The following is a 26,313-nucleotide window of genomic DNA, read 5'->3' as shown; positions in this document are numbered from 1 at the left end:
AGATTTAAAATGATAAAAATAAAAAATAGGATGAACTGACATGGTTTATGTACATTTCGAAGAAAATTTTCCTTAAGTGACTTTGTATAGCTAAAAGATTAGTACTGATCTAAAAATAACTCAATTGCCCGCCAATTTGAAGTCTCTCAGTGTGGTTTCCCAAGCTAAAACTTAAGAACTACCAGCATGCTAACAATGTATTCAGCACAAAGATCCTTTCTATGTGCAAAGCATGCACTTGTGTTTTATTCAAGGTAACATGCAAATATATTTATTGTATACTGTAATCTTCCAAACATGCAGCAGTGACCCTTTCAATCGATACCTTCTGAGTGTAGCTACAAAGTGCTCTGCTAAAACTGCACTCTGCCAGGTGAGCTTATTCCATCCTCCATAATTTTTCTTACAGATTTTTGCCTCCTGATCTCTGGCATGCCTTTGCTGTCAACTCTAGGATCTGTAGGTGCTTCCTGCACACCCTGTATATGCTGAGCATCATTCTCTGTTGGTGCTCTGCTTTTTTCCCCATTCCCGGTTCTCTCTCCAGTCACATTTGTAACACTAATCTCGGGTATGACAAAGTTGCCCGATTCAGTAGTGTCATTAGCATTATCTGGTTGTTCTAGAATTAAAAAATGGATAAGACAAAACAAAAAAAATGGCTGAAACAAAAACATGGAGACAAAAGGAAAAAAAAGACAAATCTGACAAAACTAGAAGGCTGAATGTTATGAAGTCAGATGTTTTGCTTACTGTCCTATTATTTAGCAATATTAGTAGGAAGGGCATACATTATTTCTGAGAGTAAAGTGATTCTGCTGCCACTAGAACATTTAAAAATGAAATTCTAGACATTTCAATTATAGCCCATGTCTTACCTGTCAGCTGCTGCTACTGTAGTAAATACGTAAATAAATACATTCACTCTAAAGTTACCATGTAAAAGTAAACTATAATAAATCCAGAAACAGCATAATAAAGTAAATTCCTTGTAGGTTTCACCGTAATATATTGGAAATTATCTGACTCACAGAGTTGTGTTGTAATCAACATTATTTCTGTATTAATTTTACATTACATAAAATTGACATTTATCCTACATATGAATATTCACTATGCTAAATGTTTTTACAGAAAATATTTTGAACCTTTCTGAAGCCAGGCAAATGGGACATCTCCCCTTTGTCTCCCTCTGGGCTTCAACATATGGGCCATCCCCTTGTGGATTGATCCCTATTTGAGCCCTGTTTCTTTGGGTAGGTACATGAGCATTCAGACTGTATAAAAGATCATAAAAAGGCTGTCAATCTTCCCCAAATTAGTAAAATAATTTCTAACATTTGTATCACACCTTTATTATGAAACACTCATGGCAGCTTAAGAAAACGATAAATAATTTTACAAAGAAAACTATAAAACATCAGTAAAAAATGAATCCTAAAAATTGCCAATAAGTGATATTTCAGCCAAATATTACAAGTCCTTTGTGTTGTGGATCTTCACGCTGCCAACCTTGATTTGTTATAGGAAGAATATGGTATTAAACTGAGGAAGAAACAGTTAGTTGCACTGCTGTCATGATTGCCTTAATCTATGAAGGCTTCCTTATGCACATTTAACACTTGATCTGCACAACTTCTATCACACATTTTGGAAGTTTTCTGTTGCCATTTACATCACTTCTAAGGGGAAAGCAGTAACAAATACCAGCACCATAGTACACTTGTAGCGCAACTGAAATGTTGAACTTTACTATATTAGCATGCAAAACTTACTGGTCCTTTGTGTTGCTGAGCAACTTAAAATAACTAAGAGGTTCTGCTGGTTGTTGGACAGACAAAAACTAAAGAGTTTTTAAAAAGTGTTGAATGATTATTGGGGGCCAACGTGACTAGTAGAATCAGCTTCATTAAAAGGAAAAAAATGAGGGCAATAGATTCAACCAAATTTGGAACAAAACAGGGCCTGAATATCTAAAGGTCATAAGGAGGTCATGAGCTTTGTAACAAAATGGAATGCTCAGTCTAAATGGAAAATGAACAGACTACAAAAATACATAGACACTGTCCAATCAGATTTTGAAAGTTCAATCAGTGGAAGGGAGATGGGCAGCACTGGAAAGAGCTGCATCATCAACTGCATTTTTACAAGTTAAGCACCCTGAAAACCATATAGAAAAACAGAGGCTTAACACAACTTTGCAACATTAGTCACAGTATTCAGTAATTCATAGGGGTTTTTTTACTTTAATAGCACATTTAAAAAGCTGAACCGGCACACTAAAGAAAAGAAACACAGAATTACATTTTGTCCTTCTACAGCATTTTGACTCTGATTAACTGGAATCTTAATCTCAAAGATTCAGATAGCTGGCTATCACCCTATGGCACTAAGTCATACTCAGAATAGACCCAGTGAAGTCCATTATTTCAATGAGTCTACTCTCCAAATCACCCATAATGTATTTACAGTCTCAGAATATATTTTTCCTTTTTTAAAATCAAGCAGTTAGAACAATAAATATAAAAGACACTGTATTTTTATGTTAGAGTTGTACAGATGATTTCTGTTTTAAAGAATACTATTACAAGTCAATACTTGCACAATACTATTTAAAGAATACTATTACAAGGTGCTGGAGAAGACTCTTGAGAGTCCCATGGACTGCAAGAAGATCAAACGTATCCATTCTTAAGGAAATCAGCCCTGAGTGCTCACTGGAAGGACAGATCGTGAAGCTGAGGCTCCAATACTTTGGCCACCTCATGAGAAGAGAAGACTCCCTGGAAAAGACCCTGATGTTGGGAAAGATGGAGGGCTCAAGGAGAAGGGGACAACAGAGGACGAGATGGTTGGACAGTGTTCTCGAAGCTACAAACATGAGCTGCGGGAGGCAGTGGAAGACAGAAGTGCCTGGCGTGCTCTGGTCCATGGGGTCACGAAGAGTCGGTCACGACTAAACAACAACAACAATTACAAGTCAGCAAGTGTTTTTAGGAAGACAGGATTGAAAATATTGAAGAGCTGGGAGCCAAGCAGTTTTGAGGTCAATTGATTAAAAATAAAAATTATAATTGTTCCATTTTATATCAAATTCAGGGAATCAAGTGCCTATCAGTTTCAAAGCGAAACAGGACAATCAAAAATAAATGTATGGTTTCTATATACTAGGAGAACCCTATATTAAAATAAATGAAGAATTGTAAAACTCCAAGAGTAACCCAAATGCACACCACTGGAGATTCAAAACTCCCCAAAAATGTTGAGGACAATTGAGCTTACATGGGGAGAAAGGGGGGTATAAAAGGAACCAGATGTCTGGCAGATTGTGTGGAACATGGAAGGTAGGGAACGAGAGAGGACACCATCCTGCTCAAACCCCTAGCAGCTCACAATGAAGTGGGATTAGTTTAGGGAAACATGAACTCAAAGATTTTTAAAAACCCTGCCTCCATGGTACTACATAGGGATGTTTTAGGAAAAACAATACATTTTGCTGCTCATCAGAAATCCTTGCCATATATCTCTAAAATGCTCAGGTTGCAGGCTGGAAGCCCCTTCTCAACAGAGCAGGGAAAGCTGTGGGAAGGAGGAAAAAGAAGCAAAGAACCACAAAAAGGAGTCCTTTTCCTTTGCCCCACTCCTGCAAGGACTAAACAGGACTACTAGGCTCCTGTTCCAGGCTGCTTGCTGTACTTTTAGGGCTGGGGAATATACCCCCAATATTTTGTTCCAAGTCCCAGTTCTTCATTCTTATACAGAACTTGAGATCTTCAAAGCATGCCAATTCAATAAAATTGGCTTGGCTAAAAATTAACCACCTTTTTGGCATCCACATATACACTTTGTGTCATTATACCATCGTTTACGAGAATTGACATCCTTTTCTAAGCATTCATGTTCTATGTTGCTCTCACCAATATCTGATTTGATTTCTCTCAAGCTACTAAGTATGGACGCGGGTGGCGCTGTGGTGTAAACCACAGAGCCTAGGGCTCGCCGATCAGAAGGTCGGTAGTTTGAATCCCCGCGATGGGATGAGCTCCCATTGCTCGGTCCCAGCTCCTGCCCACCAAACAGTTCAAAAGCACGTCGGGTGCAAGTAAATAAATAGGTACCGCTCCGACGGAAAGGTAAATGGCGTTTCCATGTGCTGCTCTAGTTCGCCAGAAGTAGCTTAGTCATGCTGGCCACATGACCCGGAAGCTGTCTGCGGACAAACGCCGGCTCCCGCGGCCTATAGAGCGAGATGAGCGTGCAACCCCAGAGTCGTCCGTGACTGGACCTAACGGTGATGGGTACCTTTACCTTTATTAAGTAATGGAGCATAGCTTCCCAAGCTCAATGCTCAAGAAATTAAGAACTCACTAGAGCTGTACTTTTCTTATGCAAATTAACTTAATAGGAAATGAGAATAATGCTATTGTTGTAAAATATACATACACACACAGAGAGAGAAGAATCCAAGCCCAAATCTTTAAAATTCTAAAACTGCAACCTGATGAATGACCAACTAAGTTTACCATCTTTGAGATAAAAACTATGTGATGTGTTCTCTACAGAAACACATGGAACTAAATTCCATGCCTCTACTAACACTGAAAATCTCTCCCACTTAGTGGCATGTTTCCATATAGAGAGTTTATGACATTGATCTGGACCTCTAATAATCTGGGAGTTCCTGTTTTAATGCCCACAGTACATGTTTTGCTAAATCATTTTGCCCCACACCTGTGTGAAGTGGTCAGGTTGCAGCAGTAGGGTTTATGTTCTTCTAGGCAGTTGCAATAGGTTGGTGTAGCAGGCTTAGTGAGACCAAGTAGATGCCACCTACATGCACACTGGTTAATGACACAAAGTAGCAAAGGAGGTAGTTAATTGGAGATGACTGCAATGGAACAGGGAAATGCCTCTTTTCTACTCTGAATCAAAGCTTTGAAGCAAAACACTGTTTTCCTTTGTGGTGAGAAGGTCAATGCCTGGAAACCCCCAATATTTTCTTCTAGATTATTTTTAAACACAGTTAAGTTATAAAAGTTCTCTTTCAGGAGACAAAGAATCCCCCCCCCCCCATTTTACACAATATCATGACATCACCTTCCTGAATTGAAAGCTCACAATTTACTAACGCTTAGGAGTCTGCAGCAACACTTGCATACCTGGCAAATAATTGTCCTTCTTAACAAAGTAACTGTTCATCTTTTATTGGCGTCTGTTGCTTTACTAATACTATCAAGCCTCTTTCCTTACTGTTATCTGCTGCAGCAAACACTTGTCCTAACCATTGACTCGTGAACTTCAGCACCTGTATCATCAAGTATGACTCCTGCAGGAAGGCAATATTAAAGAATGGTTTGGTTTCTAAAAAGTGCAAGGTATTTAACTTTTCTGGACTATCAATATATTTAGTTTCATAAAAAGATACAAAATTGTATTAGTTAGAAGGAAGCAGTGCTCCGTGTCCTTGGACCATTATTCTGCAAGTTACAGAATTTAGAAATGCTAAGGTTTAAACTGTATAGAAATGCCTTAAACAAATAAATAAGTGAAATTTGGGCAACACTCCAAATCTTTCTTAACAGTTTCTTAACAAGGAGACAAAACAGAAGCAGCAGCTAGCCAAATCAGTAATCAAATGTACTTCTTAGTAGTAGTTTTTTTTTTAAAAAAAAGCATTCTGCTGCAGTTCATTTAGAAGACAGCAACATCTCTGTATGATCAGATTCATCACAACAGATACCACTAACCTGTACAAATTTAGCTTTAAACCATAGGACTGAAGTGAAATACTCCACCGATCTCCAAGATAGTCAGAAAACATCACTGGGACTATTAATAGGTCCTCCAGTGACTTTATATCCGTAGATAAAATTGGGAAAAGGTTCCCAGTCCAAAGGTTGTTGAAGTGGTAGGATAAGCTTATCAATCTACTTTTTGATCCATAATGGATATAAATCCATTATGTGAGTGATAAATCCCAGTAAATCGTGATCCTGCCCCTCAATATGTTGTAGATTATAGATGTTGTCTTGTTTTATACTAAGTATGCCTAATTTCTCTCTCTCAATAGAATGTGTTGTTTTGTGCAGGATGAAATAAGCCTCAGATCACCCAACTGGGGAGAAGGGTACATTCAAGATCCATTCTAATGATCAGAAGTTGTGATTAAATAATTTCATAGTGACTATCCCATAAACAAATGAAAGTAAAAGGCCTTGTACATGGGGATGCTACTGCTTTGCAACATATTCTTAACACAAAACCTACACGGACACTTTAAGAGCTAAATAACTATAATAAAAACCACTGATTTGATAAACTTCACTGTTTAAAATAATGAAGTTCTAGTTATCTTAATTTACACAGTTTAATTTACTCTTGGGAATTCAATCTATTGTTTTGCTTCTTAACGAAATTATATACAGAAGCTTTCAACTTGGGATGAAAATTCCAGTTACGATTAAATTCTAGATAGAGGCAGCTGAGGTGCACACCCACACTAATTTTGCAGTGTTCATATTAAAATTTAGGAATAATGAATGGTAAACTGAATAAGCATGGAGTACTGATAGAGGAAGTCATAGTATCTCTTTGTATAAAAGAAATTAAATAACACAATTAATTCATCAGCCAATTTAATGACATTCTGGAAGCCTTGACTTCTAGAATTTAGTTAATAAATTGTAGTTTCATTAACTGCATTTCTTACCATGCCTTTTCCATCTATGGCCCCGAATAGACATGCTGGTCACTGCATTTCTTGATATTCTAGATGCAGTAGGTGTAATTTCAACCTGAATACATTTTGTACCTTCTTTATTAGATTTTATGGCACCCTGAGGCAATGAAGCTTTTATTGCATTAGCAACCTAAGAAATCAACAAAAAGGTGTGATAAATTTTCAACATTAACACCAGATTTTGAATTAAAGCAACAACATTTCATATGTACCAAGGAAAGCATCACTATAGATATGATGAAAGTCAAAACAAAAAACAGTTTGACTTCCATCTGTTCAATTATGGCTTTAGAAGATTAGTAAACAATTCAGACTGAGAACACTTGCCTTAAAAGCTGTTGCAGAAGTCCATGTTTCCCCCTCCTGGCTGTCTTTTAACTATCCACTGTCATTCCAAGTGTACAGAAGTCCTTGTTTCTATTTACTGTGTGCTCTTAAAAATTGAGAGACTATTATGCCTTAGGCTTTGGGTCCCCAATATTGTATCCATGGACACTACAGCACCTCAGTGGTAACCACCAAGGCCCCTTGTCCCTCTCAATTTGCAAATGTTCTTAACATAGTTTTTGGCCCTTTTTGGGTTGATGTAGGAGGTGGTGCTTGCTTTTTGGTCTCTGTATTGTATTTTTGAAGGGGTGTCCAGGTGCTTTTATTGGGAAGGGTTCTGAGCATTACCAGACTGTCTTGTGAAATGAGAATTTTGTGTTGCCAACGACAGTTTTAGATTTCCAAATGTACTCCCAGGCCCAAAGAAATGGAGTTGGGCCGTCCTGTTTTAGAGACAGCTTTGCCCTTGGAAAGCTAGGCAGCCATGGCCAGGAGTGTGTTTGTATAGCTTAGGCCAACTGTACATATTCCTGGAGAATGCATGTCTGCCCTTGATTATGCATGTCCTAGTTTACATCTAGAGCTTCCAATCAATTTTCAGTCCTAATTTAAAAAGCTACTCATAAGTTTTTGAACCCTATAAATCCAAGAACCAGGCTATTTAAAGGACAGCCTCCTCCTACATAAAGCTACCCATCCACTCGGATCACTGGTGAAGACACTTTGGTATCTCCTGTTGCTATTAGAGGTATGGAGGGTGGTAATGAGGGAGATTGCCTTTACCACAGTAGTTTCAAGGTTATGGAGCTCCCTCTCTGAGGATATTCATCTGGCTCCTACTCTGCCTGTGTTTTTAGCAAATACTTGGCCAGACTAGTGTCCAATTTGTTTTCTTCTCCAATATTTTATCTTTTTCTGGAAGGTTTTATTAGCTCATTGCCTATGATTTGCTTTTTAATTGTTACAGAAGATTGTTTTTAATATTAAGCTTACATTACTTTGGCAAGTTCATATGAGCTGGGAAATCAGGATATAAATGTTTTAAATAAAATGTACAAATGCTATAGAAGAATTTAACACAAGATGCTTACCAACAGTGGTTCTGGATATAACTCCAGTTGTGCTCTATATAAAATATCATCCATTGCTTTACGAGCTAGATCCCATTCTCCATTATAACTAGAAAGTTAGCAGAGACACAAAATCAGAACTGATTATAATGATTATTCATTTCAACATCACAGCCATACATGTTATTCATTATAGATCCATCTGGATGAATCATTTATCATAATAGAAATAAAATGCACAACAATATATTCAATAAATAATAGAAGCTATTTGGAAACACTGATATTTATGATGATATTTTCTAGTCATTAACTCTGTCTGGTGATCCCCAGCCAGCATGGCCAATGGTCAGAGATAATGGAAGGACCCGGAATTGGATAAACCTGGTGTAAAGGAGCACATCTAAAGTGCTGCTTGGTCTGCCACTGCTTCTGGATGCCCAGATGGTAACTTTACTCAAATGTGGCTGGTGCTCCATGAGAACATCAGAATAGCCCTGCTGGATCAGATCAGTGGGCAATCAGATGCCCATGGGAAGCTCCGCAAGCAGAACTTGAGCAGAATAGTTCCAAGCTGCACCCCTTCCTGGGAAAGGCAGTTCTAGGCACACTGACATATGCCTTAAGATTCCTCTAGAATCAATCATTATGTTTTACAGAAAGGTAAGATATAACTTTCAGAAACCAAAATCTTTTGTGACAACACCCGTAGGATCACTGGACTCTGTCATGTAAATGAGCATTATGCGCTATGTACACTGTCCAGCCAGTAATGTACTATTCTTTTTTAAATATAGGACATAACATTTCCTGAACTTACAAAGCATAATAAATCCCAGTTAACATCTGCACCATGAATTCAGAGGAAATTGGAATCCTGCTGTTTACGCCTTTGTATTTCCTTACTTGTTGACGAGGATATCCGCAAACACAGATCCTAAAAGAATATAATTAGTATTAGTATTGTTATTTTAGATTGCTTGATTGTGTGTCAAAAAGAGGAAATATAGTGTGCAGTTGTTATGTTGAAAAGAATCCTGAAATGCATGTTCTTTTTTTAGGTCAAATAAGAGTACATCTAACTAGCCAATTCCATCTTTTCAGAGTTGTCTCCTACAAACCAAAACATGGCTCTTATCTGGTCAAATTTCTATTAAATCAAGTTCAATTAGCAATCCAACTCATAAAAGATTCCAGCAGGATTCCTGAAGAGCTTTGCCTTGGATACAATAGTCTGACAAACCAATTAATTAAACTTAGGAATTTGAGTGTACATCTGACTGATTCAGGGTGGGGAATTGTTTGGACTCCATGGGGCAGATCTTTATTGGGATCAGTCTTATGGGCTAAATGTGACGAGCAGGGTCGCCTACCTCTCAAGAATATGACTTCCCCTACAGGGAGCTCTCTTGCATACCCATTCTTCTTTTACACTGGCCAGATGTGGAGAGACAGCGATCCTGTTTAGGGCTGGGATCCAAAAGTACTGTTTGAAGCACCTGCCCTCCCTCTTTTAGGTTACAGTGGTGCCTCGCAAGACGAAAAGAATCCGTTCTGTGATTCTCTTCGTCTAGCGGTTTTTTCGTCTTGCGAAGCAAGCCCATTGAAGCATTAGCGGATTAGCGCTATTAGCGGCTTTTAGCGGCTTATCGGATCAGCTGATAAGCGGCTTAGAAAAAGGGGGGAGGGGGAAAAACCCGCAGGAACTCGCAAGACATTTTCGTCTTGCAAAGCAAGCCCATAGGAGATTCGTTTTGCGAAGCACCTCCAAAACAGAAAACCCTTTCGTCTAGCGAGTTTTCCATCTTGCGAGGCATTCGTCTTGCGGGGCACCACTGTACTGTTTTCCATGTACCAAGGAACCTGTGTGTTTCACCTAAGAATGGTGACAAACCTGCATAACAGCTGGCTTATGCATTTCCAGAAATGAAAAATCACCCACTGGAGTTTTAACGTGTACCAAGCTCTACAGACTGGAACAGACACCTTAGGATTACAATTTAAAAATACCATTCTCAGTTCAACCAAGAAAGAAAACTTACCTTGAGCAGATTTGACATAAAGATTGAAGAGAAACTGCAGGCATATAGCTTAAGGCAGCATTGTAACGCAACAAAAGGAATGTCAATACTTCAAACCTATGAACAAATAAAGAATTCTGATTCATTGAAAAAATACACACGGCTTGATACACATTATGAACTGTTATCAAGAACATACCACAAACATATAAACTATACTATTAAAAGTTCTGTGAAGTGTGGGATATGAAGATAACATGGAAGGCTAGTTGATAAGTGGCCAAGTGTGGTTTTTTTCTCTAAGACTGAAAGCAACAGCATGCATTTTTACCTGTTTTGTGCTGTTAACATCTCTCTCTGCAAATGAGGTCCGCTATACACAACCCTGGATAAGCCATGCTGAGATAGAGCACCCTCAGTAAGAGCCATTGACCCAATACTGGAAGGCTAAGAAAAACAGATACTTGAATACATCACTAAGAACAGGAGTACTGAATATATATATTTTTAAAAAAGCACAAAGAAACTAAAATAGACATCTGATTGTTGACAAACATGAAAGTATAAAATTTAACTGAATGTTACATGGTAAGCAGTACACTCATAAGTAAAATGGGGAAAGGCCACTAAAATATAGTACAGAAGATTCATTGTGCCACTTCAATAGTAACTTAAGAGTGGTAACAAGATCAGTTTACTGGTACAGGTGGGTTAGAAAGGGGAGCTGAACTCTTCCCTGTGCAATTCCAAGTGAAACTATTTTTAAAAAGAGCTAATGACCTCTTAACAGGAGTTTCCTCTGATATTGGAGCCTCATCAGGAGAAAACCAGCTAAAACATGGTAGGCTCAGTTCCTGCCTTCAGCCCAACTTGTGCTATGTTCCCAATTTCCCTTGCAGCTAGGGATTTGGCAACAGACCTAACTTTGCAAGAGGGTCTGTTGCTATCATGTGTCCTTATACTTCAGTGCTAAACGTTTCGCTGAAACACATCAATTTTTTTGGTTATCATAGTTTTCATCCACTTAAACTCTAACCAACAACAGACATTTTATTCTCATTTTATCTTCAGCTTTATTATTCCACTGACCAATCTAATGTAAAATATTTCATAATTTTAAATAAGTTAGGTTCTACATCAGGCATAGGCAAACTCGGCCCTCCAGCTGTTTTGGGACTACAACTCCCATCATCCATAGCTAACAGGACCAATGGTCAGAGGTCATGGGAACTGTAGTCTCAAAACATATGGCGGGCCGAGTTTGCCTATGCCTGTTCTACATAGTACACCTGAAACTCATTAGAACTTTAGCCATGACAATACGTCTCAGATAATTTAAATGCAACATATATTCTAGAACACTGAAGCCCATCATATTTTACTTCAAATATTTCACATTAAGGATACTTTTAGAACAGTCTTTCCCAAACTGATCCCCACCCCCAATGCTTTGTAGTAGAGCTCTCATCATCCCTGACCACTGGCCATTTCCCCCTGGGGCTGATGGGAGACAATTTAGACACCTGGAGGGCATAGGACAATAAATTAATCAGCATGCAAAACCCAGGAACTCTTGTGTTCATCCTTGCCCTAATTGTGCCTTTGTAAGAAACAGCAACTAGTTGCACTACCAGCAGACTTTTAAAACAAAAATATTTATCCTTAAGATGACAAAATCAAGGCCAGATGACATTCATGCAAGGGAGGCTACAACAAAACTACACACACATATGGAAACAGAAGTGTCTATTAAACTTACTTCATGATATATGGAAGGTTTGGATAAGGATGGAATTGTAAAACTTAATACCCTACTGTGCCCCTCTTTGTCAACTATTTCCTGTAAGGTATAAAAGAAAGTTATGGCATATAATGAAAAATATATGGAAGTTTGTTTAGATTAGAAATCACTTGAGCAACTGCAACAGAGTAGGGCATGAACTTCCCATCCCTCATTAGCTCTTTAATTATGCCCAAAGCTACTAAATGGATGCACATGTGAACACTTGAATTTACAAGATGATGAATGTGGAAATCCAGCATCTTCTTATTCTTAACATCTAGGATGTCCTAATCAAAAAGCATCTGACAGCTGACATATTAGAAGTTTTACTCAAGTGGAAATATTTACTAAGTCTAATCTTGCTCAATATGTTTGCGTCTTTAGAGTCCTGAATAAATCTTATGGGTCATATCTAATAGCATACACCAGTTAATGGAAGGTTCTCTTGATCCAGCAGAGATTTCTATCACAAGGAACAGAGAAATAAAACTATTTATCATTAATGGCTGATAGTCACACTCATTTTTATAGGTTCTGAAAGTCACTTGTGCTTTACATAGCACCGTGACACAGCCGTCTCTTAAATTGCTTGACTTTGGGGGCTCCCTTGACAGACCCTTGATTATTCTGATCCCTCTGTCCTCAAGGTATATAAGCTTACCCACAAGATGAACACAGTGTGTTTTGCAAAGTAGACTCTGTTTATTATTATATGAGACTACTGCTTTAAGTACAGATAGAAAACTGAGAAATGAGTTTCCTTTAAGCCTCCATCAAAATCAAGACATTCCACATTTAAACACCACTGATGCAGTGAAACACCAATTCTGAGCTTAATACAGAAAAAGTAATTACCATGGTTATAAACTCAGGTAGATAGCCATTAACTGTATCAGCTAATCACATTCATTTCATTAGTATGCTTATGCATATTAACCAGAGTACAGAAATGGAAATGCCTTCCCAGAATACAGACCATTTTTCTCTCCCACCCCCTCCAAAGACACAGAGTAGAGCCAAGGAAAGTTTAGGAAAGGCACATTGTTAATCTATTGCTCCATTATCTTGTAATAGAAAGCAAGACAATGCTTTGTAGTCTCTCTCGCCCACCCACTTTGCCCTTCCTCCCAATGTCTTTCACTTTCAAGCAGAAGAAAAGGGTGTTGGGAATTCTACAGCAAAGAGCAGATCCTCCACATACTTTCTTCCCCCACTCCAATATCAGATGTACTTTGGATTGCTTCCTGCTGCAGCAACCCCCCCACTCATTTTCTCACCAATATCTCACATACCACATCAGGAGATACTGAGGGGTGAGTGGAGAGAGACTAAAGAAGGAAGCAGGGAACCTACTTCCAACCCTGTTTTCCTTTTAGAATAATACACAGCCCATTTTACCATGCAACTCTCCCAAATATTTAGTCAGAGGGACGCTCCAGGGAGGAGTTATCCTACTACTATCACAATGAGCTTAGAAGGTAAACATGTGATATGAAAAATGCCTACTGATGAATGCCGCATAGCTCAGCTGTTTTAAAACAGCTTCCTTCATCCCACTGTGCTAAATCTACAGAATACAATTGCTAAATCCAACTAATGTCAATACAGAGAATACCAAACCAGAGCAAGTTAATATTCCAGATTTTTGGCTTGTTTTCTGACAAAACCACACGAACATTTCTGCTAATAGCAGTATGTCACAGGGATTTAGATCTAACTGGTTAAGAGGCCCCCGGGACATTACACTGTAATTTGCACTTTATCCCAAGAGAGAATAATTAATTTCTCAAGTGTGAATACAAACCAAGTTATAAACTCCTAAGAGAAGTGCTTCTATGCAGCCACTGCTTTGTAGGTCCTTACTGGCAGAAACAGCAAGATAGCACCATATCAGTTCTGGAAGAAACTGCAGTGTGAACTGAAGCAGAAGTTCCTCACCACTACGATAAAATTCAAACAGCTGATGACAGACTGGTTCTAGCAGCTGAAACAAAATCAAACATTAAATATTTTGTTAGTGGATTAACACATCAGTATGCTTTTCTACACTTTTTAAAGAAGCAAAATTTATCAATTCTTAAAAGAAACAATTCTGTATTGTAAATGTTAAATTAGTATGCCCCATTCTCCCCTTATGCCATACTCAATCAGAGCTGCTCTTTCATCACCACAAAAGAGAGAAATAGGCACACTGTGAATTTCTGTCTTTGATTAGAAATGCAGCAGGGAAAGAAAACAGTTAAAACTCTCTCCCACTATTCCAATAATTATCTAATTATTGATACATTTAATTTCGCATCTAGTTTGGCTCTCAGCTGAAAAGGGTACTCTTTAAAATCAGATTTCCAGTCTTAGCAGCACCATAGAAAAGTTGAAATATACAAAGGTAGTATCTACAGAAAGTCAAAACAAGAGGTCTAAAGCAGGGTCTCGTAAAGATTTAGGTTTAGTGCTCTGTGTTGTTCTTACTTCTGCTCACCCTGCCCACTTCTTAAGAACTTAGTGCTGCAGTGAAACAGCATGCAGCATTTATTCTCAACAGTTCTCCCAACCCCAATTATAATTCTGTACACATTTACCTACCTCACTTTGTGGATCCTGAATAACTTTATAAAGAGATGAAACCAGAGAACTCTTGTCTTTCAGATTTTTAGCATAGCTTGGTATAGATGCTTCTGGCACTGTCTAACACAAAACATTTTAAGACACAGTAAGCCAATATATGTTTCTTTGCAATTAAGATATTTATTTCCCCTTCTTCATATGAGGTATTCATCCTATTTTTTCAGGCTGTATTTTTCTTGTGGGCAAAAGTACCTCATACAGTGGTACCCCGCAAGACGAATGCCTCGCAAGACGGAAAACCCGCAAGACGAAAGGGTTTTCTGTTTTGGAGGCGCTTCGCAAGACGAATTTCCCTATGGGCTTGCATCGCAAGACGAAAGCCCATAGGGAAATGCTGGCGGTCGGGAGCAAAGACTTTCGCCCACAGCCGGCCTTCAGAAGAGGACCTCTTCTGAAGGCCGGCGGGGGGCAAAAGTCTTTGCTCCCCCCCCCGCCTGCCTTCCCCCCGCCTGCCCCGGCGATCTTAAAATGCTGGCGGGTGGGAGCGAAGCGTTCGCTGCCGACCCCCAGCATTTTAAAATCTCCCCGTGTCCTGGGGAGATCTTAAAATGCTGGCGGGCGGGAGCGAAGCGCTGCCGACCCCCAGCATTTTAAAATCTCCCCCTGTCCCGGGGAGATTTTAAAATGCTGGGGGTCGGGAGCGTTCGCTGCCGACCCCCAGCATTTTAAAACGCTGTTCCGAAGCGGGGGCGGGAACATCTGCCCCAGCCGCCCCACTTCGGAACGCTGTTCCGAAGGGGGGAGGGGGGCGGGAACAGCTGCCCCATCCGCCCCACTTCGGAACGCTGTTCCGAAGTGGGGAGGGGGGGCGGGAACAGCTGCCCCAGCCGCCCCACTTCGGAACGCTGTTCCGAAGGGGGGAGGGGGGCGGGAACAGCTGCCCCATCCGCCCCACTTCGGAACGCTGTTCCGAAGGGGGGAGGGGGGGCGGGAACAGCTGCCCCATCCGCCCCACTTCGGAACGCTGTTCCGAAGGGGGGAGGGGGGCGGGAACAGCTGCCCCATCCGCCCCACTTCGGAACGCTGTTCCGAAGGGGGGAGGGGGGCGGGAACAGCCGCCCCATCCGCCCCACTTCGGAACGCTGTTCCGAAGGGGGGAGGGGGGGCGGGAACAGCCGCCCCATCCGCCCCCCTTCGGAACGCTGTTCCGAAGGGGGGCGGGGGGGCGGGAACAGCCGCCCCATCCGCCCCACTTCGGAACGCTGTTCCGAAGTGGGGAAGGGGGGGCGGGAACAGCCGCCCCATCCGCCCCACTTCGGAAAGCTGTTCCGAAGTGGGGAGGGGGGGCGGGGACACCCGCCCCATCCGCCCCACTTCGGAAAGCTGTTCCGAAGTGGGGCGGGGGGGCGGGGACACCTGGCCCAGCCGCCCCACTTCGGAAAGCTGTTCCGAAGTGGGGCGGGGGGCGGGAACACCTTCTGAAGGCGGGCAGGGGGCGAAAGTCTTTGTCCCCCCTGCCTGCCTTCCCAGGGGCTTTTAAATCGCCCCGGACAGCGGAGAAGTCCTCCGCTGTCCGGGGCGATTTTAAAATGCCGCCCGCCAGCATTTTAAGATCGCCCTGGACAGCGGAGAAGTCCTCCGCTGTCCCAGGGTTTTTTAAAATGCTGGGGGTGGGAAGAAAAGCCCTTGTCCCCCCCCCAGCCTTCAGAAGAGGTCCGGGGACAGACTGTCCCCGGACCTGGTCTGAAGGCGGTTTCCCTAGGAACGCATTAATTGATTTTCAATGCATTCCTATGGGAAACCGTGCATCGCAAGACGAAAAAACCGCAAGACGAAGAGACTTGCGGAACGGATTAATTTCGTCTTGCGAGGCACCACTGTAATTTTTTTTTTATTAAATTTGTATACCACCCTTCAGCTGAAGATCATAGGGCAGTTCACAACATGAAAATACAAAATGAGGACACAAAATATATACCGGTAATAAAACAAACAGACCGATAACCTCCCTCCCACAAACTCATTTAAAAGGACACAGAATTTTAATCAGTCCACGCCAAAGACCTGGTTAAAGAGAAACGTTTTGCCTGGCACCTAAACTTATGTAAAGGTATATTGTAGCCATTCATATACACAGAAAAAAGGGAAAAGTAGAAAATGGGGAATAGAGGGAGAGTTTGAAGGACAATGTTCTTGTGAGAAAGGGTGCATGTATGCCTTTTGGTGGTGATATGGGACAAAAAGAAAGTATGAATGGTAATGTTGCAAAGAAGACTAAATTAGATAGAGATTTTATTTATCTATTTCATAAACTTTATATGCCACTTGATTGAGGTACAAAAGTGGTCTACAAAGAGAATAAAACAACAAAAGTATTGGTAGAAAGATGTTAAAACTATTATATAAACATTTGAAAAAAACGGGGGGGGGGGATCAGCAATAAACTAAAAACAATCAAACCACATATAAACATGCCACATTATCTGGGTAGGCTTGTCTAAACAAAAAATATTTTTAGCAGGAGCTAAAAAGAGTACAGTGAGTGTGCCTGCCTGGTATCAATAGGCTGGGAGATCCAAAGTGTAAGTGCTGCCACATTAAAAGATTGATTTCTTATGAATGCAGAACGGGTATTATGTGGCACCTATAACAGTGCCAGTTCCGCAGGTCGAAGTAGTCGAGTGGACATATATAGGGTAAGATGATATTGTAAGTAACTAGTCTGAAGTTGTTAAGGGCTTTATATACTGTACTATGAGTAACATCTTGAACCTGGCCCTGTACCCAGATTGACAACCTGTAAAGATCTCTATGCAATGGTATTAAGTCCTAACAAGGTCATGGGTTTCTGATAGGTATGACTCCCATGATGCCATTCTGTGAAGGATTCTATAAAATAGCTAATGTGTCCACAATATCCAAAAGGTTTGGGACCTCTGCTCTACACTATACTGGCTCTACTACTATGGATGATTGCTAGCATTTAATTCTTGAAAATGAATATTTATTTTTGGGAACCATATATTACCTTGTATTCCGATAACCATTCTTCTACGATCCCTTTGTCCACCGCCAACATCTTCCAACATCTGTTCTGAAATCTTCAGCCTTAAGATTTGGAGCAAAAAGTTTAACTATTATGCAATACACTTGTTTTCTGCAAAAGTGGAACCACTAAGGAGTAGATATATAGCCTTATGATGCAACCACTTATTCCCATTTCAATAGCTATGCAACTCCTTTTTTATCTTAAATGCTGGAATGTTAAGAAGAGGGGGAAACCTATATTTTACTGAAGACCAGCCGATGTTCAGACTATACACATCTTCTCTGAAACCTTTAGATGTATATGAAAGCATGTCTCAACTTCTATATGCTAAGATATGGAAATGAATATATTCCTCTCAAACATACAGTCTGCTGAAGTAGAATTAGTGGTGTAATATTTTCATTTCAATATTTTTCCAGAATCTTTTGGGGAGGAGAGTCATGAGACACCATCAACTCTGCCCCTCAAACTGGCAAGAGTAGCACACCAGATTTCACACAATACATTTTCAATTATGTTGACAGGGAAGACTGCCACAATTTTTTTATTTCTATCCACAAAAGGACATGCTAGGATTCTCAGTATCACCAGTTACATGGGAAATACACAGATTTATAGCCATATAATGTCCACAAGCATGAAATTACTCAACAGAAATTACTGGTTGTGGGGGGAAGCCCGTAAGATTCGAAGATGTGTAGTGTAAAGTACAATTACCAAACAATTACCTCTGTTAAAGCTTTTGGAACCCAGTTCAACCAATCATTTTGGTCCTGAGTTTAAGGTACAACACACTCCATACATTTAAAGCACTGTCCCCCACAAGAAACTTGGGAACTATAGCTTGTTATGGGTGCTGGGAATTGTAGCTCCCTGTGAGGTAAACTACAGTTCTTATGACTTTTTAGTGAGGGAATATGCTTAAAACGTATGGAGTATAAGCAGCCCCAGGGCACTCAACATGCAAAATCATTCATCTAAGTACTACTTCTTGGCTAACTTTATTTTCATGAAAACATGTAATGAAATCCGGAAGGTGAAATATAAATTGTTTCCCTTGGAACTGAAGACAGCCACGGCAATAGAATTTGTCTGAAGAAACAACCTAACACTTTCCTCTTTGCTGTCTTTGGTTGCATAGGAAACCTTGACATCAGGTTGTTAGGTTCAGTGGAGACGCATGTAAAGAGTAATGAAGGCCACTTGATCAAGGCCTTTTTACTTTGAACAAACACTGATAATATCTTAGACAGCAAATCAAAATGTGAGCTTTAGGAATATTGAAGAAATAAATAAAACCAGACTCAGGATCGACTTTGTAGTAGATCTGGAAATGCACATCGGCTGACCCCCAAAGTCATGCCTGATGACTTTACAGGCTGCTTTATTAACTTTTTCCATAAGTCCCAACCCCAGTTCATGAAAAATATAAAATTCATAGCACCAAATAGCAACAACAAAAGTACCTAACTAATCGGGGTCCATTTGTTCAAATTATTCTAGTTGCAGAGTCGGGCGGGGGAGGGAGGGGGAAAAGGAGAAATGACAGCATGTATTTCCAGAAGCCTAAGATGCATTAGCTCTGAGTTGTTCAGGAAAGCACAAGAAACCAAGAACTCTTGTCTGAAGTATATTTATAACTGCAGAGAAATGTGACTCATTCAGGAACACTAAATACTCTTTAGAATGCTTTTTCTATTATGGAAAATTGTGTTTAATAAATATGAGAACTGAAACTATTTCAACCTTATCTAGTAGCTTCTTGGAATGTTCTATACATTCCCTACTCTTCTTCTGGTATATAGTTCCAAAGGCTCAAAGCAACTTAAAAAGCCATAATGCACATCCCTTTGTCAAAAGATGAAGGAAAGAGAAAATGTGTCTCTCCAAGTAGCTCATTATAATGTGGTTTAGAAAGAGTATGAGTCATCCAACCAAGACCTTTTCAAGAAAATAACAGAGTATTATTTAAAGCAGAATGATTTTGTTGTGCAATTGTGATGTCAACATACTACTTTTGGTCAATTTCACAAGTTCAGATCTATAGCAATTAGGAGAGAAAAATAGAACTAATCAATTTTCATGTACATGTTATTAGGTAGTCACGCAAACTGAACCTCCATAGGAAGTCCTGAATGTGAACAGGAAATTGCTTATCCCTGCTGATATGCTCGGCAATACTCAAGTTTTAGTGTATTTATGGTACTATTTTTTCTGGATTACTCCATAGCTTTTCCTATTATTTATTTAAACTAGACCAATGCAGCACCATGTTAAATAATGATATATATTATCTCATGCATGGAATCATGCTGAAAAAAATCAGTTGCATGTTCATTTATATTATATGATTTGTCATCTATCAATTTACAATTATAACAGCTGTGTGTCAGCCAAAATACTTTTCTTTGCCACATTTATCCTTCCTTATAAAGTCAAGCCCAATCAAATCCACTCCATTGCACTGTTTTGGAAATATATAAAGTAAACATACACAAAAAATAGTTCCACAGCACTCTATAGGCTCTGCTGTAAAACTAAAGGCAAGCCAACCAAATCTGAAGGCAGGCATTCTTGGTTCCTCAGAAATGCTAACAATAGCAAACTGATTATTCTATATCAAAGAAGTTTGGTTTGCTTAATAATAGAAACTGTAACAAATGTTAACAGATTAACAACTATTGATGAAAGATCAAGCTGAGACTCTCCAATATAACTCCACTGAAATTTATCTGAGATAAATATTTTTTAAAAAATACTTACTTTGAAATAATGTTACATTAATTTGGTACCGATGCAAGACATATAACAAGATAAAGTGAAAGGCCTTGTCTTTCATTATAATGTTAAATTGCACTATTAATTTTATCAGATGAATTATTTATGGACAATCCACAATTAAAATGAAGTTCATACAGTGCAGAAGCAAACATCCATTCGGTGCCAACAGCAGGAAGCTACAAAACAGCATGGTTTTAGTTGCTTCAAGTCAGACTACTACATGCAGATTGAAACCAAGTGATATTTTTAATGAAAAGGTCAACTTTTTAAATTTAAAAACCATAGTGATATGTGATACCTTATTTTATCTCCCTAAGCCTATATCAAACAACTTTATGCTGTATTTGCTGGTAGACAGTTAATCTGTTTACTTGTCACAGTTTCAGTTAATGTTTGTCTGTTTTCTCACACTAAGCTGACTATACCATATTAATATTTGGAACACAGAATAAATATATAGTCATAATTACCACCCATTTATTATTCAAAAACAACAAGACAAGAGCATTAGCCTACTGAGACTACTGCTTTTATGCTCCTAGAGTTTATTCCAGACATCTTTATACACTTAGGAAATAATTTCCAAATATTCCATCTACTCCAGCATCCTGTTTTCACACTTGCCAACCAGATGCCTAAGGGGAACTTTCAAGCTGAGTCTTCCCTCCTGCAGTCTTCAGTACCTGGTATTTGGAAACCTCAAACTGTGGAGGCATAGCATAGCCATCATGGCTAGAAGGCATTGGTGGTCTTCTCCATGAACTTGTCCAACACTCTTTTAAAGCCATCTAAGTTGGTGGCCATCACTGCCTCCTGTAGCAGCAAGTTCTATAGTTTAAGCGCTGCATGAACGTTTCAGTCATTTGAATCTTTATAGTAAAGTTTATTTTGAAAGAGTAATTTAAGACCACTTGCAGTCTTCCATGATTCTTGGGAGGAGTAAATCACCAACAGCCTTACAGAAGCCTACATAGGTGATAATGAGGTGCAACAGTGGGAAAAGGAGGGTTTAAGGAAAAGGAAGAGACCTATAACCTCTGCTTAGTTCCCAAAACAGTTCTATTGTTTCAAACTGGCCGGCAAATAGGCAATAATTCTCCTAACTAGGTTAGAAGTTTGCTAAATGTAATAAAGAAAGTGAATACTGCAGGGGAGAAAAGTTTTTCACCTTCATCTTGAAGCACTATTTTACATATTAAATATTACTATGAAATTATGTAAAGATTCTCACCAACTGTTGAATATTGTAAGAAAAGCGATATGACTAGTATAAAAAGGAAAAACTGATAATTTTCAAAGGGTGCAACACAAAACTGAAGAGACATTTTTCGGAGATTTGAATCTTACCACATACATTCTTGAACTATGAGCAAACATGTAACAGTTTCAGAAAACCTATTCCAACTCCACCCTGATTTAATACTCTACAGTGCTCTCACAAACACCGCACATCACAGAGCACAAGAATCATCATTTTATTGTCATTAAAATAGTGACTGACAGTCAAAGAAAATATATGAAAGCTAACTGCTTCATATGCTTGCAAAATAGCCTTATAATCTAAATGCTACCACATTTCAGAGGCATACAAAGGGCTTGTTTATAAAACAGCTCCTAAGAATGCTGATTCAAGAACAAAAAAGCAGAAGTTGGGTGTGGTCAGCACCCTGTCATTTTGTACAATTTACAGCATACATTTTCAAGAATTATCAAGCCTATTTCCCCTCATACATCTAGTTTGAAAGGTTTTTCTATTGATTCAATTTTCACTTATGACTATAACTATCTGTATTCCTAATGGACTCTGAAGCTCCATTAGACAATTTGGCAAAGATCAGAACTATATTTTGTGAGGAACATGGCTTAGGAAAGGCAAATTATCCATGAGAGATATTAGAAGTAAATTGAACCATCCAGATTCACAACTTATTCACCCAGAAAAAGTCTTAGTAACCTACTTGGCCAAATGTAGCTGTGCTCCAATGCAATCCTATACATGTCAACTCAAAAGACCTACTGAGTTAAATGGGGCTTACATCCAAATACATGTGTACCGGATTGTAACTTTCATCATTTGTGAACCTGAAAGTAAAATGAAAATACTCTCTACTTGGTCATTTGCAAGACAATAACATTCATCATATGTTTGTCAGTCATTTACAAACTTGTCATGAAGAAATAACAGAACAGAACTGAGCTCAGGATTTATAAGGCCAAATACCTCATTTTCCCATGCACTCAGATTGTGCCGGATTTACGTATAAGCTAAACAAGCTATAGCTTAGGGCCACACTCTCTTGGGGGCCCCCAAAAAATGTAAAGGAAAAAACAGCCTGGATGTACATTTCTGGATGTACATTTCTAATTGTATTTCAGTCCAACAATTAATTGCTTTGATAAAATACATATTCTGTTATGAGCAAATGGCCTTAGCTACCTACTAGGTCCATAAATTACCATACAGAATATATTCAACACAAAAAACAGTGACAATTTGTTGTTGACAAAGGACAACTGGACATATAGGCCCCATTACCTTCAGTAGCTTAGGGCCTCATCAAACCTAAATCTGGCCCTGATTGGTCCTAGTGCTATCAGTGCTTCTATTTCAACACAGGAGGGAAATCCTTATACAGAACACAGGAATGCCGTGCAAAGAAGTGGAAAGAAATGACAGGGCAGTCAGCTTGTGCCATACTCAAGGTTTCTGCAACACAGCCCTATGCCAGCTAGAAAATGCAACAAGCTTGCTTCTGGCTTTTAAAGGTAATTGGGCAGAGTAGTTTCTCTCAGGTCAACCACACAGGATGCACTCCAACTTAAGCTTCAACAGCTACAGGAGGGGAAAATAGGATTGGTCTAGTCCTCCACAAATAGAAATGCATCAACATAGGCACTTTTAAAGAAACTTTTAATTTTAAATAGGGTATTAAACATTAGCCTCCTACAGAAAAACAATGAAAATATGCATCACATGCTTTTGAAAGCTATAATGCATTGCAAGAACTTAAGGAAATCGTTATTACATCTGCTCTTCGTCCACAATTTTAAAATGAGTTATGGATAGTACACCAACACCAGTGAACATTACATTAATATATACACATGGCTCACAGTGCAGTTTGGCATCATTGAGGAAACCTTCACGCATACGTATGTTTGTACAAGACCTTACTAGTACATACTTAAGAGAAGTAGAACAGAAACAACTATGCAAATGTAATTGGCAAAGCAAATCCTAGCATTTAACTGAGCCACCAGGAATACAATATCACGTGAAAGCAAAAGCTCACAAATATATGGTAGAATCATGTATGTCAAGTCTGTTTTTGTCCACATTAAATATTTAAAATATCAATAAAGTGTGCTGCAATGCACTACAGAGATTAAATGTTCTTACACAGCTTTATAATGTTTATATAATTTTATTTACATTTCTGCTTTGAACAGAATGTAGATTACTTCTAGCAGAGCAAATGTTTGACAACTGACTTTAGTGTTAATTTAATTATAATATTTAAAGTTTGTTCCTTTAATTCTGTTCTTCCCAATAGTAATTATGAGATCTATGCATAATAAAATTCTTTAATACAAACTCCAAAAATGACATCATTTTGAGTCTTACATAGAAAAAAAATGTCGCTGATAACTAAAGTATTATTTGTGGCATGCACGTAAAATTCTAAATATAACAGCCGATTAAAGCTTTAAGATAATAAATATAGAGCAAAAAACTTGCATGTAATATTCTGGTTGTGTATTTAAGACTATACTGAATTAGCAAAACCTGTATGTTCTTTTCATGAAGAATAAAAATTCAGTGCAGGATCAAAGCATGACTGAAGACTGCAATATACAGTAGAACCTCTGGATGCAAACAGGATCCGTTCCGGAGCCCCGTTCACATCCTGAAGCGAACGCAACCCACGTCTGCGGGTCACAATTCGCTGCTTCGGCGCATGCGCATGATGTCATTTTGAGCACAAGGGGCAAAACCTGGAAGGAACGCGCTCCGTTACTTCTGGATCACTGCGGAGCACAACCCGAAAACGCTCACTCAACCTGAAGCTACTTCAACCCAAGGTATGAATGTAGAGCAAAGCAAAGTAATTACAGCAACATTACGGTCTGTTTTCCAAAAGCAACCCTGCGAAGTTCTCCTGTGCGGTATTTAAACCTCCCTGGTGAGTCTTCCTGAAAGCAATTTTATTTTGTTTTAACCCACAAAAACACAGAGAAGGAAGATAAACCACATATATTATATACGCCATTGTCAAATGTTTCTTTTAAAGAGTCAACTTTCAGTACCAATAAAAGAAATAAAACTGTGTTCAAAACAAACAAAATAATCTGTATAAATACAGCCAAAGTCACTGCTTTAACTGTTAGTTTTACAAGCAGTAAAATGATAGCAGGCCCCATCCTCCGTGAGCTGGTTTCAGTAGGAAGGTAACTCTGGAGAACAGAGAACAGAAACAGTAGGACAGTATCTATTTCAAGATCAGCTATAGTAAGAGTTGCAAGAGTTGTACAAATATTGTTTAACTTGGGTCTCTTGTGTGGCATCATATAGTTTGCAGCAATAAAAATTACAAACTATTTAAACACACTCCAGTGAAACACATAGGACACTAATGGGTTTTGGGGATGCATTAAGAACTGTCTTTACATACTACAGAGAATAAAGAGATTACAGGACTGCATTATGCCTATTGGGCAAAGATAGGATCACTCTCAAATCCTACACCAACTATAGAAGAATCAAAATAACCACTACAGTAGCAACATCCTTGCTCTGGAAGAGGCTGCTGGGGACAGACAAGAGATAGAGGGAAAAGAGAAGGTAGAACAGGGACACACTGGTAGGGGAACATAAATTTTAAAAGGGATGCTAAGCTCCCTAGGGATTCTTGTCTAGCACCAGCCCTTGATAGTGTTTCACAGGTGTGGGCAATTTTTTTCTGTTAAAAGCAACATTCCCTTAGGAAATTCTGTTGGTGGAGATAGTGGTGGGTGGAGCCAGAGACAGAATTTCTAGTCCTATGCAAGTCTACTCAGAACTAAACCCTACTGGGTTTCATGGGATTACTTTCAAATAAGTACTGTATACAGAAAATAATTTCTTTCACTACAAACAAACCCATAGGACCACAGTTCTAGAAAGCAAGTGAAAGTGTGCCACGCACAATACAAAAGCCTATGAATTTCTTCTCACACTTTTCCCTGCCAAGCCATACAGTCAGGAAAAAAGGTTTTAAAAACCATTTAGCTAATAAAATACTATTCCTTCCAACTGAATACACTCCAAATGGTTTTTCATATGCATTGCTCTCAACCTACATATCTAGCTATCTCTTGCAGTTAGGAGCTCCTTCCTTCTCTCTGGCTGTGGCTTTTTCTATGGCAAAGGTGTTGTTTATAGCTGCTGCAACCCTTTCCTGTTGCTGGCTCCATTTGACAATTTCAACCCGTTTGAGCGAATGACTTAGAAAGGTTGATGATTACAAATGTCAGTTGTTATTATTATCTATTAAATTTCTAGGACTTGGTAACTACAAAGGTCAGTTGCTGCCCACCTGCCCATTAAACCATGGTGGCTTCTGACAAGGGAGGCAATCTGGACACTTCCAGACAGTATGTTTGTGCGCTGTGCATGGGACCAAGTGGACTTGGCAAGGAACAATTATAATAGCACTTGTACAACAAGTACCCTATGCTGATGGGTGCTACTAATGTTGGGCATTACGTCTGTGCAATTATGTGATGATGAGTGGTGGTGTTCGAGTTTCCAGTGATACTATGGGCACATTTGTAGATGCATCTATACAATATTTTGATTCTAGAGTAGTTTTGGTGCTTTTGACTTTGCAGCTGGTGGCAATCGGAGACTCTATAGGTCCTTTTGCCACTAAAAAAAAAAAAAAGGTTTTAATTTTAGTATTCAATTATGGTAATTACATCAGGATTGGGGGATATTT

General features: G+C 39.2%; 2 protein-coding genes across 13 annotated transcripts in view; one reads left to right on the top strand and one right to left on the bottom strand.

Annotated features, from left to right (window-relative positions):
• Positions 1–9,726, top strand: part of LOC308570191 (uncharacterized protein) — a 35,967-nt gene extending 26,241 nt beyond the window's left edge. For 2 of the 4 annotated variants that reach the window (XR_014000952.1, XM_081165006.1), the window contains one exon: positions 1,135–2,528. Coding sequence is in view for 1 of the 4 variants with exons in the window: in XM_081165006.1 (XP_081021132.1) it covers positions 1,135–1,241 (107 nt within the window). In the remaining 3 variants the exon portion in view is untranslated. The other 2 variants (XR_014000950.1, XR_014000951.1) reach the window with 2 other exon arrangements.
• HYCC1 (hyccin PI4KA lipid kinase complex subunit 1) overlaps positions 1–26,313 on the bottom strand; it is a 46,634-nt gene that overhangs the window by 5,044 nt on the left and 15,277 nt on the right. For 6 of the 9 annotated variants that reach the window (XR_014000943.1, XM_081164712.1, XM_081164711.1 and 3 more), the window contains exons 2-10: positions 17,534–17,613; positions 14,524–14,625; positions 13,745–13,924; positions 11,917–11,997; positions 10,489–10,604; positions 10,179–10,274; positions 8,957–9,073; positions 8,158–8,245; positions 6,710–6,869 (exon numbers count right to left, since the gene is read on the bottom strand). Coding sequence is in view for 8 of the 9 variants with exons in the window: in XM_081164712.1 (XP_081020838.1) it covers positions 6,710–6,869; positions 8,158–8,245; positions 8,957–9,073; positions 10,179–10,274; positions 10,489–10,604; positions 11,917–11,997; positions 13,745–13,924; positions 14,524–14,625; positions 17,534–17,584 (991 nt within the window). In the remaining variant the exon portion in view is untranslated. Of the gene's footprint in view, positions 1–325; positions 623–6,709; positions 6,870–8,157; positions 8,246–8,956; positions 9,074–10,178; positions 10,275–10,488; positions 10,605–11,916; positions 11,998–13,744; positions 13,925–14,523; positions 14,626–17,533; positions 17,614–22,293; positions 22,418–26,313 lie in introns of those variants that run through there. The other 3 variants (XM_081164716.1, XM_081164715.1, XM_081164714.1) reach the window with 3 other exon arrangements.

This window comes from Podarcis bocagei (assembly GCF_964188305.1).
Source record: "Podarcis bocagei genome assembly, chromosome: 12".
Lineage (NCBI taxonomy): Eukaryota > Metazoa > Chordata > Lepidosauria > Squamata > Lacertidae > Podarcis > Podarcis bocagei.
The sequence above is the reverse complement of the archived record's forward strand: the minus strand, read 5'-3'. Positions and strand labels throughout refer to the sequence as shown.